Source organism: Solanum lycopersicum, chromosome 12 (genome assembly GCF_036512215.1).
Source record: "Solanum lycopersicum chromosome 12, SLM_r2.1".
NCBI classification, from domain to species: Eukaryota; Viridiplantae; Streptophyta; class Magnoliopsida; order Solanales; family Solanaceae; genus Solanum; species Solanum lycopersicum.
In genome coordinates, this window is record NC_090811.1 from 60,491,077 (window position 1) to 60,507,646 (window position 16,570).

The 16,570-nt window shown below is 30.3% G+C and overlaps 2 protein-coding genes across 2 annotated transcripts; both read left to right on the forward strand.

Moving 5' to 3' along the window:
- The first annotated feature begins 12,735 nt into the window (after positions 1 to 12,735).
- LOC138340481 (agamous-like MADS-box protein AGL80) lies at positions 12,736 to 13,410 on the forward strand. The gene has a single exon (XM_069292206.1). It carries the CDS (start codon positions 12,736 to 12,738, stop codon positions 13,408 to 13,410), a length of 675 nt encoding a protein of 224 aa, XP_069148307.1.
- Positions 13,411 to 15,155: 1,745 nt separating this feature from the next.
- Positions 15,156 to 15,527, forward strand: LOC138340482 (uncharacterized). Its single transcript, XM_069292207.1, has one exon. The coding sequence runs from the start codon at positions 15,156 to 15,158 to the stop codon at positions 15,525 to 15,527; it is 372 nt and encodes a 123-aa protein (XP_069148308.1).
- Positions 15,528 to 16,570: the final 1,043 nt, after the last annotated feature.

Genomic DNA, 16,570 nt, shown 5'->3' on the forward strand with positions numbered 1-16,570 from the left:
ATGGAGAGTATCCTGGACAGGGAAACAAATAAGAACAATAATAGTCTTTTGATACCCATCCAAATATATACAATTTTCCTCTTCCTTCTCATTAGCCATGCCAAGAAGAAAAGTGAAGCTTGTGTATATTGAAAATGATACTCAAAGGTGAGTCACATTGTCACCACTCAAGCTATCCCCTAGACATGACGTAGTGAATAGGACCCCTAGAAACCCTAAATAAGCCACTTGACACAAGTGTGACACGATGATAAGAAATAATACAATATGAAATGAATCATAAAGGTAAGTGCAATCTCAAGATAAAGTCACAACATAAGAGAATCTTAACAAAACCTAAAAATAATATGGAATACATGTTAAATCTAACAAGCCTCTATGGCATAGATGTGACTAGGAAAAAACCCTAGCTTATGAAAGAAAATTGAAACAAAATGACTGAAAAGTAATGAAAGACTAATAATGGATGTTCCCTCGAGGCATCAGAACTCACAAAACCCAAAAGAAAATGGAACAATCCAACTAGCTACAGTTGGATGAAGGAACATCGTATCATCTATCATGAGACAATATATGTACAATCGATATATGTTTCAATACTTTGAGTGTATAGAGTATGAGGAACATTAATAAACATTAATTAATGTGAATGTGGTAATGCATAACCAAGTGTAACGCATCCTATAGATCATAGAGTGCGTCTGTAGGAAGTGGGTCAAGTTTTGGAAAATTAGATGTCCTAGTAACTCATGCGACGATTGACCAGGACGTTCAGTTGAATGTGACGCTTAGAAAGGTTCCAGACTTAGTGACATTTTAGGGTTAAATTTGAGTTATACAGTTTGGGTCTATCGACAGTAGGAAGTCCTACGACCCATATAAAGGTCTCGTTGAACTTGGATGATATTTAAGGTTTCATTACTTGGTCTACGATTGGTCAGAATGGTCCACAGAAAGTTTTACAGATCATACGTTTGTTCCTTAGACTGGAAACTTCTTTTCTAGTGGTACTGATACAAAAGATCAAATATGCATTGAGAAAACAATATCAATTGATTTGGTAGATACAAAATAGTAAATACAAACCAATAGAAAAATGGGAGTTTTAGAGCCTTAGTAGATGAATATACAAATCATTCTTTTATATGAGAGAAGGCAAAAGTACTCCTAGGCTATGACCGAAATCTCAGAGATACACCTTAATTAAAGTACGGTCCTATTACCATTCCGAACACATTTTATATATAATTTTGTGCACCTTTTGGCCTACGTGGCACACTCCGCGATTCTACGCAATTGAGGCTCGTGAGAGAAACTTTGATGCTACGTAAGACTAAAAGGTGTACAAAATTATCTATAAAATAAGTTAAAGGGGGTAATATGATCTTAGTTAAGGTATGTCTCCTAGATTTGGGCCATAGTCTAGGGAGTACTTATACCTTTTCCCCTTTTATATTAATTTGAATTGATTTCCTCTTTTACTTCTAATGAAATAAATGTCTTTTCTTTTATGTTTTCCAATACATTTCCATAATAATTCTTATGTTCTTCCTCATTCATTTTTCAGTCTTCATCTTTTAGCAAAAAATAGGAGGTACTTTTATCACAACATTTTTATTCCATTTCGTCAGCAAAACCATATCCATCTTCAAAATCAGCTATTTAACTTTTTTCTCCGAAACTTTTGCATTCACTCACAACTTTTGATGTACACAATTTCTTCCTTAATAAACTAGACAAAAAAATTTAGTCCACTATACTTTTGTATTTTATCATCTTATAATTCTAATTAATGTATTTCTTAGTTTAACCATTTTCATTTTGTATGCATATGATGACATGTATATTTATTATTTTTTAAGTTGATTAAGTGGATATTACAATTTTTTTTTATACATGAGTTAGGCCTATATAAATATTACATCGTAATAGAGGTCAAACGTGCAATACATGCTTCCAAAATTAGTTATGTTAAAAGGCAAAAAGCGAGATGATGAACACAATATAATATGCATAAAGACATTAAATCTATAATTAAAAGTGAATATAATTTTTTATAGGAAAACTTATATAATTGACACTAAAGGTTATTTCGAAAAACAAATTCACTTAGTAAGTTTAAATTGTGACCTTTTAACATTAAATTTAAGGGAAAATGCACAAGTATCCCCTAGCCTATGTCCGAAATCTCAGAGACACACTTATACTATACTAAGGTCCTAACTTCCCTGAACTTATTTTATAAATAATTTTTCCATCCCTTTTCGGCCTACGTGGCACCATCTTGTTGCCCATCACGTGTTGTCATTTTTTTCAAGCTGGTGTCATGTCGGCCGAAAAGGGATATAATTTTTTTATAAAATAAGTTCAGGGGTGTAATAGGACCTTAGGTGTGTCTCTGGAATTCCGGGCATAGGTTTGGAGGACGGGCATACTTTGTGCATTTTCCATTAAATTTAATGTGCCAAAACTATAGTAAAAACTCAATCAATTTATTATATCTTTTTTTTTACTTTTACAAATATGCATTAGCTAAATTCCTAGATTGTTATAGTTTAAAGGGATAATGCACAAGTACCCCCTCAACCTATGTCCGAAATCTCAGAGATACACTTATACTATACTAAGGTCCTATTACCCCCCTGAACTTATTTTATAAGTAATTTTCTACCCCTTTTTAGCCAACGTGGCACTGGGTTGGAAAAAAAGTCAACCATCGTTGGGCCCACAAGATAGTGCCACGTAGGCCGAAAAGGGGTAAAAAGTTATTAATAAAATAAGTTCAGGGAAGTAATAGGACCTTAGTATAATATAAGTGTGTCTCTGAGATTTCGGGCATAGGTTGAGGGGGTACTTGGGCATTATCCCTAGTTTAAATTACTTACCTTAATGAATAAGTCTCATCACAGTAAAATATCTATTTTTATTTAATAAAGATTTATTAAGACAATATGCAACTAATAATTCTTGTTTCGAGTACATTCCTTAAATGAATAAAAAAAATCTTTCTCCACTATGCGTAAACAGGGGTGTTGCTACTCTTTGCATAGGATTGGACACCCTTCGGCAGAAAATTACATTGTATTTATAAGAAAAATAATAATTTAAATGATTAAATAATGCATTTTGGACATCCTGAAAACAATAAAAAAATCTAGCTTAGTGATTTCAGTCGTCCAATTCTTACTAAGTTCTTTGCAAAATGCCGGGTTCGATTCCCGTTAAATGACTTTGATTTTTTTCCTTTCATTAAAAATTTAAAAGAACTATTTAATTTAATGTTAATAATAAAATTCTATTTATTTATTCCATTAAGCTACTAAAAGTAAAAATATTTTATATTATATAACTCGTTTGATTCTATTATTTATTTTTCATTTCTTGTTGTTAGTCATCAGAGGTTTGTGAAATGTTGAAGTGATTTCACTTTAAACTGAAATATCTTTCTTTTTCTTTGTTTGTTCACTTCCTATCAGATAAACGTGAATACTAAAGCTAAATATTATGTAGTTTGATTTTAAAATTTTTTGGTATAGTTTAATCATAAAAATTAATCATATGTTATATAGTTTGATTTAGAAAATTTAAGTACACCCATTTTTAAAATTATTTTTACGAGCTATGAGATTTTTGGACACACATCGTACAATTTTTGGCTACGCGACTGTGCGTAACATATTGTTTTGATCAGTTTTTTGTGCAATCAATTTATATTGATTTGCCAAGATAATTTAGATTTTTTTTCATTATAAGTTGAGTGACTTCTCAATGAATATCGTACACAAACAAAAGGCAAATGTATGAAACATTTAAATTTTTTAATATATTGAAAAGCAATGTTATACGTATGTTAAATATGCTTTTTTATAAAAAAAATGAGAAAATTATAATGTGTACATAATAGTTACAATAACTATAATCTTACACAAATAACAATTCAAAATTTATTGAATGTTTGAATTTCTTTTTGATATAACAATTAACTTTACCGTTTTTATGCACGTTGAAATATTATTGAAATTGATTTTTCAAAATTCTCAGTCATTTAAATGTCTGATTGTTTTAATCTTTAACTTTGTACAAATATAAAAATTAAAATATATTTTTTAAAACTTATAACTTAAATGAGTAAGCAAATACTTTTTCATTACTCTATGACCATATTTGGTGGATTCTACTTACTGAAAATTTAAGCCACACTAAATTATACTCCTGTAAAAGTTTGACTCATAAAGGCTGGTCAAGATAAGACCAGATATATAAATTACATCTATTTTCAAACCATAACATCAAACTTGGTATGTAATACATCCTTATTTAGTTTTAGTCAAAAATAATTATTACAAACAACTAGTTATTCTTTTAGTCAAAATATTCAAAAATACATAGAATCTAAATTTTCTGTATAAAATGGAGTCTATCCTAAGCAAAAAAACAAACAACAAAAGTTTTTGATACTCATCCAAACAAACATAACTTTTCTTCTCTTCTTCCCCATTAGCAATGCCAAGAAGAAAAGTTAAGATTGAAAATGATACTCAAAGGAGAGCCACATATAAGAAGAGACAAAAAGTAGCCTTTAAAAAGGCTCAAGAACTTCTTTGTGATTATGAAGTAGCTAGTGTCAGATATAGTGAGTACCACACAGAACCTGTGGTATATCCAAATTATCAAGCAGCACTAGACACTTATAATAAGTTTAAGGCACTTTCATCATTCGCTCAGTCAAAACACATGATGACGACATAAGAGTTTATTAAGAAAATTATAGATAAGAAGAAAGACCAATTATACAAGTTACAGAGAGAAAACGATTTAAAGAAAAACAAATATGATGCATGAAGTGGTAAGAGTAAAAAAGATTTCCAAGGACATAAATGGTAATGATCTTAATGATCTAATATATGTCATGAAAAGAAACTTGGAAATGTTTCGCAAACTGAAAATTAAAGCTAATGAAGAGGGTTCTACTTTGTATGCCTTGTTGTTCATCTTGTATTCCAAACATACTTAGAACAAAACTTTGAACATCTTTGTAAGAAAACAAAGTTTAAGAATATTTTCACAACTAGAAAATTAAAACTAGTAGCGAAACTGGAATCAGAAATAGATTTTTTTAAAAAAATATACTAAAAATTTTTCTTAAAGAAGAATTGTTGTTAATATGTGTCTAAAGAATCTTACATATTCCAACAATCTTTGCAGAAACACAAAGTTACCAAGTTTAATGAACCAGTGAAGAACAAAAGAATAGAAGAACTGAAATTAATTCACAAATCTAAAGTTTGTAAAACACGTACCAGAATCTGGAAAAATTTTTAATAAGAAAAAAATCAAGTCCACTGAGTTCACAGTGTCTCCTTAATGAAATTATTCCCCTCTAGTATCCGAGGTTTGATTTGGAATATGACCTCCCAGGGTAAAATGATCTCAATCACCAGAGTATAGATACCAAAAACTCCGGTGTCAGCGAATCACTCAACGGCAGTAAAGTACACTTAGAATACTAGATTTAGTAGTTGAAGAAGAAGTCCATAAATTCTATTTAAAATGAGAGGAAATCCTTCAATTTATAGAAAACAAAGGATAGTGCGAAAAGGTTCTTATTGTGCCTTACCGGAAAGGTCACAAACCTTTGGAAAAGTCACGATCTTTCAGAAAGGTTGTCACCTTTCATAAAAGTCACAACTTTCCATAAAAGTCACAACTTTTCATAAAAGTCGCAACTTTTCATAAAAGTCGCAACATTTCATAAAAGTCACAACTCTTCATAAAAGTCGCAACTCTTCATTTTCATTCACACCTTTTTAAAATCCAACATGCCTCTCAACCAATTTCTAGTGATTCTCCTGTATCGATTGTTCCTTTGGCTTCTCCATCGATAGTTTCTAGTGGAACCGACCGCGAGGGTCCAAGATCTCCTCTAATGGTCCCTGAAGTGGCTTAAATAATAGAGGATAAAGGGGCTCCACTAATAATTCCTTCATCTCCTTCTGCTGAAATGATCCAACCATTATTTCATCCAGTAAATCCTCCTCAAATGATTCCTTTTGTGGACCCCTCATAGATTTCTCCTTATTCGTTATTTTCAGCTGAATTATTTCCTCCGTTGGTTCCGCAGATGTATTCTTCTACACATCAACAAATGGATCTTAGAAAGACCCCTATAATGGCTCCTCCAATACCTTCAATAACGACTTTTTCAACAAATTCACCAATATTGGAGTCTTCAACCGCTACTTCGTTACTACCACAAGACTCTTCGATGAACAACTCTGCAAACTATCAGAACAATTCTATTGGATTTCCACAAAGGTCAGCTTCGTCATAATCAATCGACTGGATAATAATAGTATTATGTCTTTTTTTTATGGTTCATATCTCAATAACATTGATGTTCAAGATCCAAACCAAAAAAATAACTTCTAAGGATGTTGGACCAAATATCTGTCTATTTTAATTAGTAGAGATTGGTATGTTTATGTTGTCCATTGGATAGCCTCTGTCTTTTAATATTTAAATGCACAAGTAGTCTCATAGGATTCTTCATATATCTTTACTTTTTGTCCTTATTTTAAGTGTTTTTCTATTATGTTTTATTCACTTTTAGTTTGTTATTACATTCACTTATAATATGTATGCAATTAATTTTTATATGAATATTGGTTTGTCTTGATTACTTTTATTATTGATATGGTGGTTATTAAAAATATTTGTATTGTTAGTATGATTTGCCTCAAAATAATTTAGATTTTTTTAATAAGAAGTTAAGTGACTTCTCGATGAGTATCGTACCGAAAAGAAAACCAAATTTAAGAAAAAAATAAATTTTAATATATTGAAAAGCAATGTTATATTTCTATTAAATATATGCATTTTTGCTAAATAGAGAAAATTATAATGTTTTATAGGATAGGTACAATTACACTAATCTTACACAAATCACAATTTAAAATTTTTTAAATGTTTGAATTTCTTTTAGATATAAAAATTAACTTTGTCATTTTTTTTGCACGTTAAAATATTATTGAAATTGGTATTGCAAAGTTCTCAGTCATTTAAATGTATGATTGTTTTTATATTTAACTTTGTACAAATATCAAAATTAAAATACATATTTTTAAAAACTTATAACATAAATGAGTATGCAAATGCATTTTCATTACTCTATGACCATATTTGGTGGATTCTACTTACTGAAAATTTAAGCAACACTAAATTATTCTCCTGTAAAAGTTTGACGCATAAAGCTTTGTCAAGATAAGACCAGATATATAAATTACATATATTTTCAAACCATAACATCAAACTTGGTATGTAATACATCCTTATTTAGTTTTAGTTAGTTTTCGTCAAAGATAATTATTACAAACGACTAGTAATTCTTTTAGTCAAAATATTCAAAGATACATAGAATCTAAATTTTCTATATAAAATGGAGTCCATCCTAGGCAAGAAAACAAACAACAAAAGTTTTTGATACACATCCAAACAAACATAATTTTTCTTCTCTTCTTCCCCATTAGCAATGCCAAGAAGAAAAGTTAAGATTGAAAATGATACTCAAAGGAGAGCCACATATAAGAAGAGACAAAAAGTAGCCTTTAAAAAGGCTCAAGAACTTCTTTGTGATTATGAAGTAGCTAGTGTCAGATATAGTGAGTACCACACAGAACCTGTGGTATATCCAAATTATCAAGCAGCACTAGACACTTATAATAAGTTTAAGGCACTTTCATCATTCGCTCAGTCAAAACACATGATGACGACATAAGAGTTTATTAAGAAAATTATAGATAAGAAGAAAGACCAATTATACAAGTTACAGAGAGAAAACGATTTAAAGAAAAACAAATATGATGCATGAAGTGGTAAGAGGAAAAAAGATTTCCAAGGACATAAATGGTAATGATCTTAATGATCTAATATATGTCATGAAAAGAAACTTGGAAATGTTTCGCAAACTGAAAATTAAAGCTGATGAAGAGGGTTCTACTTTGTATGCCTTGTTGTTCATCTTGTATTCCAAACATACTTAGAACAAAACTTTGAACATCTTTGTAAGAAAACAAAGTTTAAGAATATTTTCACAACTAGAAAATTAAAACTAGTAGTGAAACTGGAATCAGAAATAGATTTTTAAAAAAAAAATATACTAAAAATTTTTCTTAAAGAAGAATTGTTGTTAATATGTGTCTAAAGAATCTTACATATTCCAACAATCTTTGCAGAAACACAAAGTTACCAAGTTTAATGAACCAGTGAAGAACAAAAGAATAGAAGAACTGAAATTAATTCACAAATCTAAAGTTTGTAAAACACGTACCAGAATCTGGAAAAATTTTTAATAAGAAAAAAATCAAGTCCACTGAGTTCACAGTGTCTCCTTAATGAAATTATTCCCCTCTAGTATCCGAGGTTTGATTTGGAATATGACCTTCCAGGGTAAAATGATCTCAATCACCAGAGTATAGATACCAAAAACTCCGGTGTCAGCGAATCACTCAACGGCAGTAAAGTACACTTAGAATACTAGATTTAGTAGTTGAAGAAGAAGTCCATAAATTCTATTTAAAATGAGAGGAAATCCTTCAATTTATAGAAAACAAAGGATAGTGCGAAAAGGTTCTTATTGTGCCTTACTGGAAAGGTCACAAACCTTTGGAAAAGTCACGATCTTTCAGAAAGGTTGTCACCTTTCATAAAAGTCACAACTTTCCATAAAAGTCACAACTTTTCATAAAAGTCGCAACTTTTCATAAAAGTCGCAACATTTCATAAAAGTCACAACTCTTCATAAAAGTCGCAACTCTTCATTTTCATTCACACCTTTTTAAAATCCAACATGCCTCTCAACCAATTTCTAGTGATTCTCCTGTATCGATTGTTCCTTTGGCTTCTCCATCGATAGTTTCTAGTGGAACCGACCGCGAGGGTCCAAGATCTCCTCTAATGGTCCCTGAAGTGGCTTAAATAATAGAGGATAAAGGGGCTCCACTAATAATTCCTTCATCTCCTTCTGCTGAAATGATCCAACCATTATTTCATCCAGTAAATCCTCCTCAAATGATTCCTTTTGTGGACCCCTCATAGATTTCTCCTTATTCGTTATTTTCAGCTGAATTATTTCCTCCGTTGGTTCCGCAGATGCATTCTTCTACACATCAACAAATGGATCTTAGAAAGACCCCTATAATGGCTCCTCCAATACCTTCAATAACGACTTTTTCAACAAATTCACCAATATTGGAGTCTTCAACCGCTACTTCGTTACTACCACAAGACTCTTCGATGAACAACTCTGCAAACTATCAGAACAATTCTATTGGATTTCCACAAAGGTCAGCTTCGTCATAATCAATCGACTGGATAATAATAGTATTATGTCTTTTTTTTATGGTTCATATCTCAATAACATTGATGTTCAAGATCCAAACCAAAAAAATAACTTCTAAGGATGTTGGACCAAATATCTGTCTATTTTAATTAGTAGAGATTGGTATGTTTATGTTGTCCATTGGATAGCCTCTGTCTTTTAATATTTAAATGCACAAGTAGTCTCATAGGATTCTTCATATATCTTTACTTTTTGTCCTTATTTTAAGTGTTTTTCTATTATGTTTTATTCACTTTTAGTTTGTTATTACATTCACTTATAATATGTATGCAATTAATTTTTATATGAATATTGGTTTGTCTTGATTACTTTTATTATTGATATGGTGGTTATTAAAAATATTTGTATTGTTAGTATGATTTGCCTCAAAATAATTTAGATTTTTTTAATAAGAAGTTAAGTGACTTCTCGATGAGTATCGTACCGAAAAGAAAACCAAATTTAAGAAAAAAATAAATTTTAATATATTGAAAAGCAATGTTATATTTCTATTAAATATATGCATTTTTGCTAAATAGAGAAAATTATAATGTTTTATAGGATAGGTACAATTACACTAATCTTACACAAATCACAATTTAAAATTTTTTAAATGTTTGAATTTCTTTTAGATATAAAAATTAACTTTGTCATTTTTTTTGCACGTTAAAATATTATTGAAATTGGTATTGCAAAGTTCTCAGTCATTTAAATGTATGATTGTTTTTATATTTAACTTTGTACAAATATCAAAATTAAAATACATATTTTTAAAAACTTATAACATAAATGAGTATGCAAATGCATTTTCATTACTCTATGACCATATTTGGTGGATTCTACTTACTGAAAATTTAAGCAACACTAAATTATTCTCCTGTAAAAGTTTGACGCATAAAGCTTTGTCAAGATAAGACCAGATATATAAATTACATATATTTTCAAACCATAACATCAAACTTGGTATGTAATACATCCTTATTTAGTTTTAGTTAGTTTTCGTCAAAGATAATTATTACAAACGACTAGTAATTCTTTTAGTCAAAATATTCAAAGATACATAGAATCTAAATTTTCTATATAAAATGGAGTCCATCCTAGGCAAGAAAACAAACAACAAAAGTTTTTGATACACATCCAAACAAACATAATTTTTCTTCTCTTCTTCCCCATTAGCAATGCCAAGAAGAAAAGTTAAGATTGAAAATGATACTCAAAGGAGAGCCACATATAAGAAGAGACAAAAAGTAGCCTTTAAAAAGGCTCAAGAACTTAGTATTCTTTGTGATTGTGAAGTAGCTAGCGTCAGATATAGTGAGTACCACACAGAACCTGTGGTATATCCAAATTATCAAGCTGCACTAGACACTTATCATAAGTTTAAGGCACTTTCATCATCCACTCAGTCAAAACACATGATGATGACAGAAGAGTTTATTATGAAAATTATAGATAAGAAGAAAGACCAATTATACAAGTTACAGAGAAAAAAACGGTCTCAAAGAAAAGACAAATATGATGCATGAAGTGGCAAGAGGAAAAAAGATTTCCAAGGACATAAATGGTAATGATCTTAATGATATAATGTATGCCATGAAAAGAAACTTGGAAATGTTTCGCAAACTAAAAATTAAAGCTGATGAAGAGGTTTCTACTTTGTATGCCTCTCAACCAATTTCTAGTGATTCTCCAGTATCGACTTTTCCTTTAGCTTCTCCATCGATAGTTTCTAGTGGAAATGACCGCGAGGGTCCAAGATCTCCTCTAATGGTCCCTGAAGTGGCTCAAATAATAGAGGATAAAGGAGCTCCACTAATAATTCCTTCATCTCCTTCTGCTGAAATGATCCAATAATTATTTCATCCAGTGAATCCTCCTCAAATGGTTCCTTTTGTGGACCCCTCATGGATTTCTCCTTATTCGTTATTTTCAGTTAAATTATTTCCTTCGTTGGTTCCGCAGATGCATTCTTCTACACATCAACAAATGGATCTTCGAAGGACCCCTATAATGGCTCCTCCAATACCTTCAATAACGACTTTTTCAACAAATTCACCAGTATTGGAGTCTTCAACCGCTACTTCGTTACTACCACAAGACTCTTCGATGAACAACTCCGCAAACTATCAGAACAATTCTGTTGGATTTCTACAAAGGTCAGCTTCGTCATAATCAATCGACTGGGATAATAATAGTACTATGTCTTTTTTTGATGGTTCATATCTCAACAACATTGATGTTCAAGATCCAAACCAAAAAAATAACTTCTAAGGATGTTGGACCAAATATCTGTCTGTTTTAATTAGTAGATATTGGTATGTCTATGTTGTCAAATGGATAGTCCCTGTCTTTTACAATTTAAATGCACAAGTAGTCTCATAGGATTCTTCATATATCTTTACTTTTTGTCCTTATTTTAAGTGTTTTTCTATTATGTTTTATTCCTTTTTAGTTTGTTATTACATTCACTTATAATATGTATGCAATAAATTTTTATATGAATATTGGTTTGTCTTGATTACTTTTATTATTGATATGGCGGTTATTAAAAATATTTGTATTGTTAGTATGATTTGCCTCAAAATAATTTAGATTTTTTTAATATGAAGCTAAGTGACTTCTCGATGAGTATCGTACCGAAAAGAAACCAAATTTAAGAAAAAAATTAAATTTTAATATATTGAAAAGCAATGTTATATTTCTATTAAATATATGCATTTTTGCTAAATAGAGAAAATTATAATGTGTAATAGGATAGTAACAATAACTCTAATCTTACACAAATCACAATTTAAAATTTATTAAAGGTTTGAATTTCTTTTTGATATAACAATTAACTTTGTCATTTTTTTGCACGTTAAAAAATTATTGAAATTGGTATTGCAAAGTTCTCAGTCATTTAAATGTATGATTGTTTTTATATTTAACTTTGTACAAATATCAAAATTAAAATACATATTTTTTAAAACTTATAACATAAATGAGTAAGCAAATGCATTTTCATTACTCTATGACCATATTTGGTGGATTCTACTTACTGAAAATTTAAGCAACACTAAATTATTCTCCTGTAAAAGTTTGACGCATAACGCTTGGTCAAGATAAGACCAGATATATAAATTACATATATTTTCAAACCATAACATCAAACTTGGTATATAATACATCCTTATTTAGTTTTAGTCAAAAATAATTATTACAAACGACTAGTAATTCTTTTAGTCAAAATATTCAAAGATACATAGAATCTAAATTTTCTGTATAAAATGGAGTCCATCCTAGGCAAGAAAACAAACAACAAAAGTTTTTGATACACATCCAAACAAACATAATTTTTCTTCTCTTCTTCCCCATTAGCAATGCCAAGAAGAAAAGTTAAGATTGAAAATGATACTCAAAGGAGAGCCACATATAAGAAGAGACAAAAAGTAGCCTTTAAAAAGGCTCAAGAACTTAGTATTATTTGTGATTGTAAAGTAGCTAGCGTCAGATATAGTGAGTACCACAAAGAACCTGTGGTATATCCAAATTATCAAGCTGCACTAGACACTTATAATAAGTTTAAGGCACTTTCATCATCCGCTCAGTCAAAACACATGATGACGACAGAAGAGTTTATTATGACAATTATAGATAAGAAGAGAGACCAATTATACAAGTTACCGAGAGAAAACGATCTCAATGAAAAGACAAATATGATGCATGAAGTGGCAAGAGGAAAAAAGATTTCCAAGGACATAAATGGTAATGATCATAATGATCTAATGAATGCCATGAAAAGAAACTTTGAAATGTTTCGCAAACTGAAAATTAAAGCTGATAAAGAGGGTTCTACCTTGTATGCCTCTCAACCAATTTCTAGTTATTCTCCAGTATCGACTGTTCCTTTGGCTTCTCCATCGATAGTTTCTAGTGGAAACGAATGCGAGGGTCCAAGATCTCCTCTAATGGTCCCTGAAGTTGCTCAAATAATAGAGGATAAAGGAGCTCCACTAATAATTCCTTCATCTCCTTCTGCTGAAATGATCCAATAATTATTTCATCCAGTTAATCCTCCTCAACTGGTTCCTTTTGTGGACCCCTCATGGATTTCTCCTTATTCGTTATTTTCAGTTAAATTATTTCGTTCGTTGGTTCCGCAGATGCATTCTTCTACACATCAACAAATGGATCATAAAAGGACCCCTATAATGGCTTCTCCAATACCTTCAATAACGACTTTTTCAACGAATTCACCAATATTGAAGTCTTCAACCGCTGCTTCGTTACTACCACAAGACTCTTCGATGAACAACTCCGCAAACTATCAGAACAATTCTGTTGGATTTCCACAAAGGTCAGCTTCGTCATAATCAATCGACTGGGATAATAATAGTATAATGTCTTTTTTTGATGGTTCATATCTCAACAACATTGATGTTCAAGATCCAAACCAAAAAAATAACTTCTAAGGATGTTGGACCAAATATCTGTCTGTTTTAATTAGTAGAGATTGGTATCTCTATGTTGTCCAATGGATAGTCTCTGTCTTTTAATATTTAAATGCACAAGTAGTCTCATAGGATTCTTCATATATCTTTACTATTTGTCCTTATTTTAAGTGTTTTTCTATTATGTTTTGTTCCTTTTTAGGTTGTTATTACATTCACTTATAATATGTATGCAATTAATTTTTATATGAATATTGGTTTGTCTTGATTACTTTTATTATTGATATGGCGGTTATTTAAAATATTTGTATTGTTAGTATGATTTGCCTCAAAATAATTTAGATTTTTTTAATATGAAGCTAAGTGACTTCTCGATGAGTATCGTACCGAAAAGAAAACCAAATTTAAGAAAAAAATTAAATTTTAATATATTGAAAAGCAATGTTATATTTCTATTAAATATATGCATTTTTGCTAAATAGAGAAAATTATAATGTGTAATAGGATAGTAACAATAACTCTAATCTTACACAAATCACAACTTAAAATTTATTAAAGGTTTGAATTTCTTTTTGATATAACAATTAACTTTGTCATTTTTTTGCACGTTAAAAAATTATTGAAATTGGTATTGCAAAGTTCTCAGTCATTTAAATGTATGATTGTTTTTATATTTAACTTTGTACAAATATCAAAATTAAAATACATATTTTTTAAAACTTATAACATAAATGAGTAAGCAAATGCATTTTCATTACTCTATGACCATATTTGGTGGATTCTACTTACTGAAAATTTAAGCAACACTAAATTATTCTCCTGTAAAAGTTTGACGCATAAAGCTTGGTTAAGATAAGACCAGATATATAAATTACATATATTTTCAAACCATAACATCAAACTTGGTATATAATACATCCTTATTTAGTTTTAGTCAAAAATATTATTACAAACGACTAGTAATTCTTTTAGTCAAAATATTCAAAGATACATAGAATCTAAATTTTCTGTATAAAATGGAGTCCATCCAAGGCAAGAAAACAAACAACAAAAGTTTTTGATACACATCCAAACAAACATTATTTTTCTTCTCTTCTTCCCCATTAGCAATGCCAAGAAGAAAAGTTAAGATTGAAAATGATACTCAAAGGTGAGCCACATATAAGAAGAGACAAAAAGTAGCCTTTAAACATGCTCAAGAACTTAGTATTCTTTGTGATTGTGAAGTAGCTAGCGTCAGATATAGTGAGTACCACACAGAACCTGTGGTATATCAAAATTATCAAGCTGCACTAGACACTTATAATAAGTTTAAGGCACTTTCATCATCCGCTCAGTCAAAACACATGATGACGACAGAAGAGTTTATTAAGAAAATTATAGATAAGAAGAAAGACCAATTATACAAGTTACAGAGAGAAAACGATCCCAAAGAAAAGACTAATATGATGCATGAAGTGGCAAGAGGAAAAAAGATTTCCAAGGACATAAATGGTAATGATCTTAATGATCTAATGAATGCCATGAAAAGAAACTTTGAAATGTTTCGCAAACTGAAAATTAAAGCTGATAAAGAGGGTTCTACCTTGTATGCCTCTCAACCAATTTCTAGTGATAATCCAGTATCGACTGTTCCTTTAGCTTCTCCATCGATAGTTTCTAGTGGAACCGACCGCGAGGGTCCAAGATCTCCTCAATGGTCCCTGAAGTGGCTCAAATAATAAAAGATAAAGGGGCTCCACTAATAATTCCTTCATCTCCTTCTGCAGAAATGATCCAATAATTATTTCATCCAGTGAATCCTCCTCAAATGGTTCCTTTTGTGGACCCCTCATGGATTTCTCCTTATTCGTTATTTTCAGTTAAATTATTTCCTTCATTGGTTCCGTAGATGCATTCTTCTACACATCAACAAATGGATCTTAGAAGGACCCCTATAATGGCTCCTCCAATACCTTCAATAACGACTTTTTCAACGAATTCACCAATATTGGAGTCTTCAACCGCTGCTTCGTTACTACCACAAGACTCTTCGACGAACAACTCCGCAAACTATCAGAACAATTCTGTTGGATTTCCACAAAGGTCAGCTTCGTCATAATCAATCGACTGGGATAATATTAGTATTATGTCTTTTTTTGATGGTTCATACCTCAACAACATTGATGTTCTAGATCCTAACCAAAAAAATAACTTCTAAGGATGTTGGACCAAATATCTGTCTGTTTTAATTAGTAGAGATTGGTATGTCTATGTTGTCAAATGGATAGTCCCTGTCTTTTAATATTTAAATGCACAAGTAGTCTCATAGAATTCTTCATATATCTTTACTTTTTGTCCTTATTTTAAGTGTTTTTCTATTATGTTTTATTCCTTTTTAGTTTGTTATTACATTCACTTATGATATGTATGCAATTAATTTTTTTATGAATATTGGTTTGTCTTGATTACTTTTATTATTGATATGGTGGTTATTAAAAATATTTGTATTGTTAGTATGATTTGCTTCAAAATAATTTAGATTTTCTTAATAAGAAGTTAAGTGACTTCTCGATGAGTATCGTACCGAAAAGAAAACCAAATTTAAGAAAAAAAATTAAATTTTAATATATTGAAAAGCAATGTTATATTTCTATTAAATATATGCATTTTTGCTAAATAGAGAAAATTATAATGTGTAATAGGATAGTAACAATAACTCTAATCTTACACAAATCACAATTTAAAATTTATTAAAGGTTTGAATTTCTTTTTGATATAACAA

Coding starts and splice junctions, on each gene's coding strand:
- LOC138340481 (XM_069292206.1), top strand. CDS start 12,736: ATGCCAAGAAGAAAAGTTAAGATTGAAAATGATACTCAAAGGAGAGCC.
- LOC138340482 (XM_069292207.1), top strand. CDS start 15,156: ATGACGACAGAAGAGTTTATTAAGAAAATTATAGATAAGAAGAAAGAC.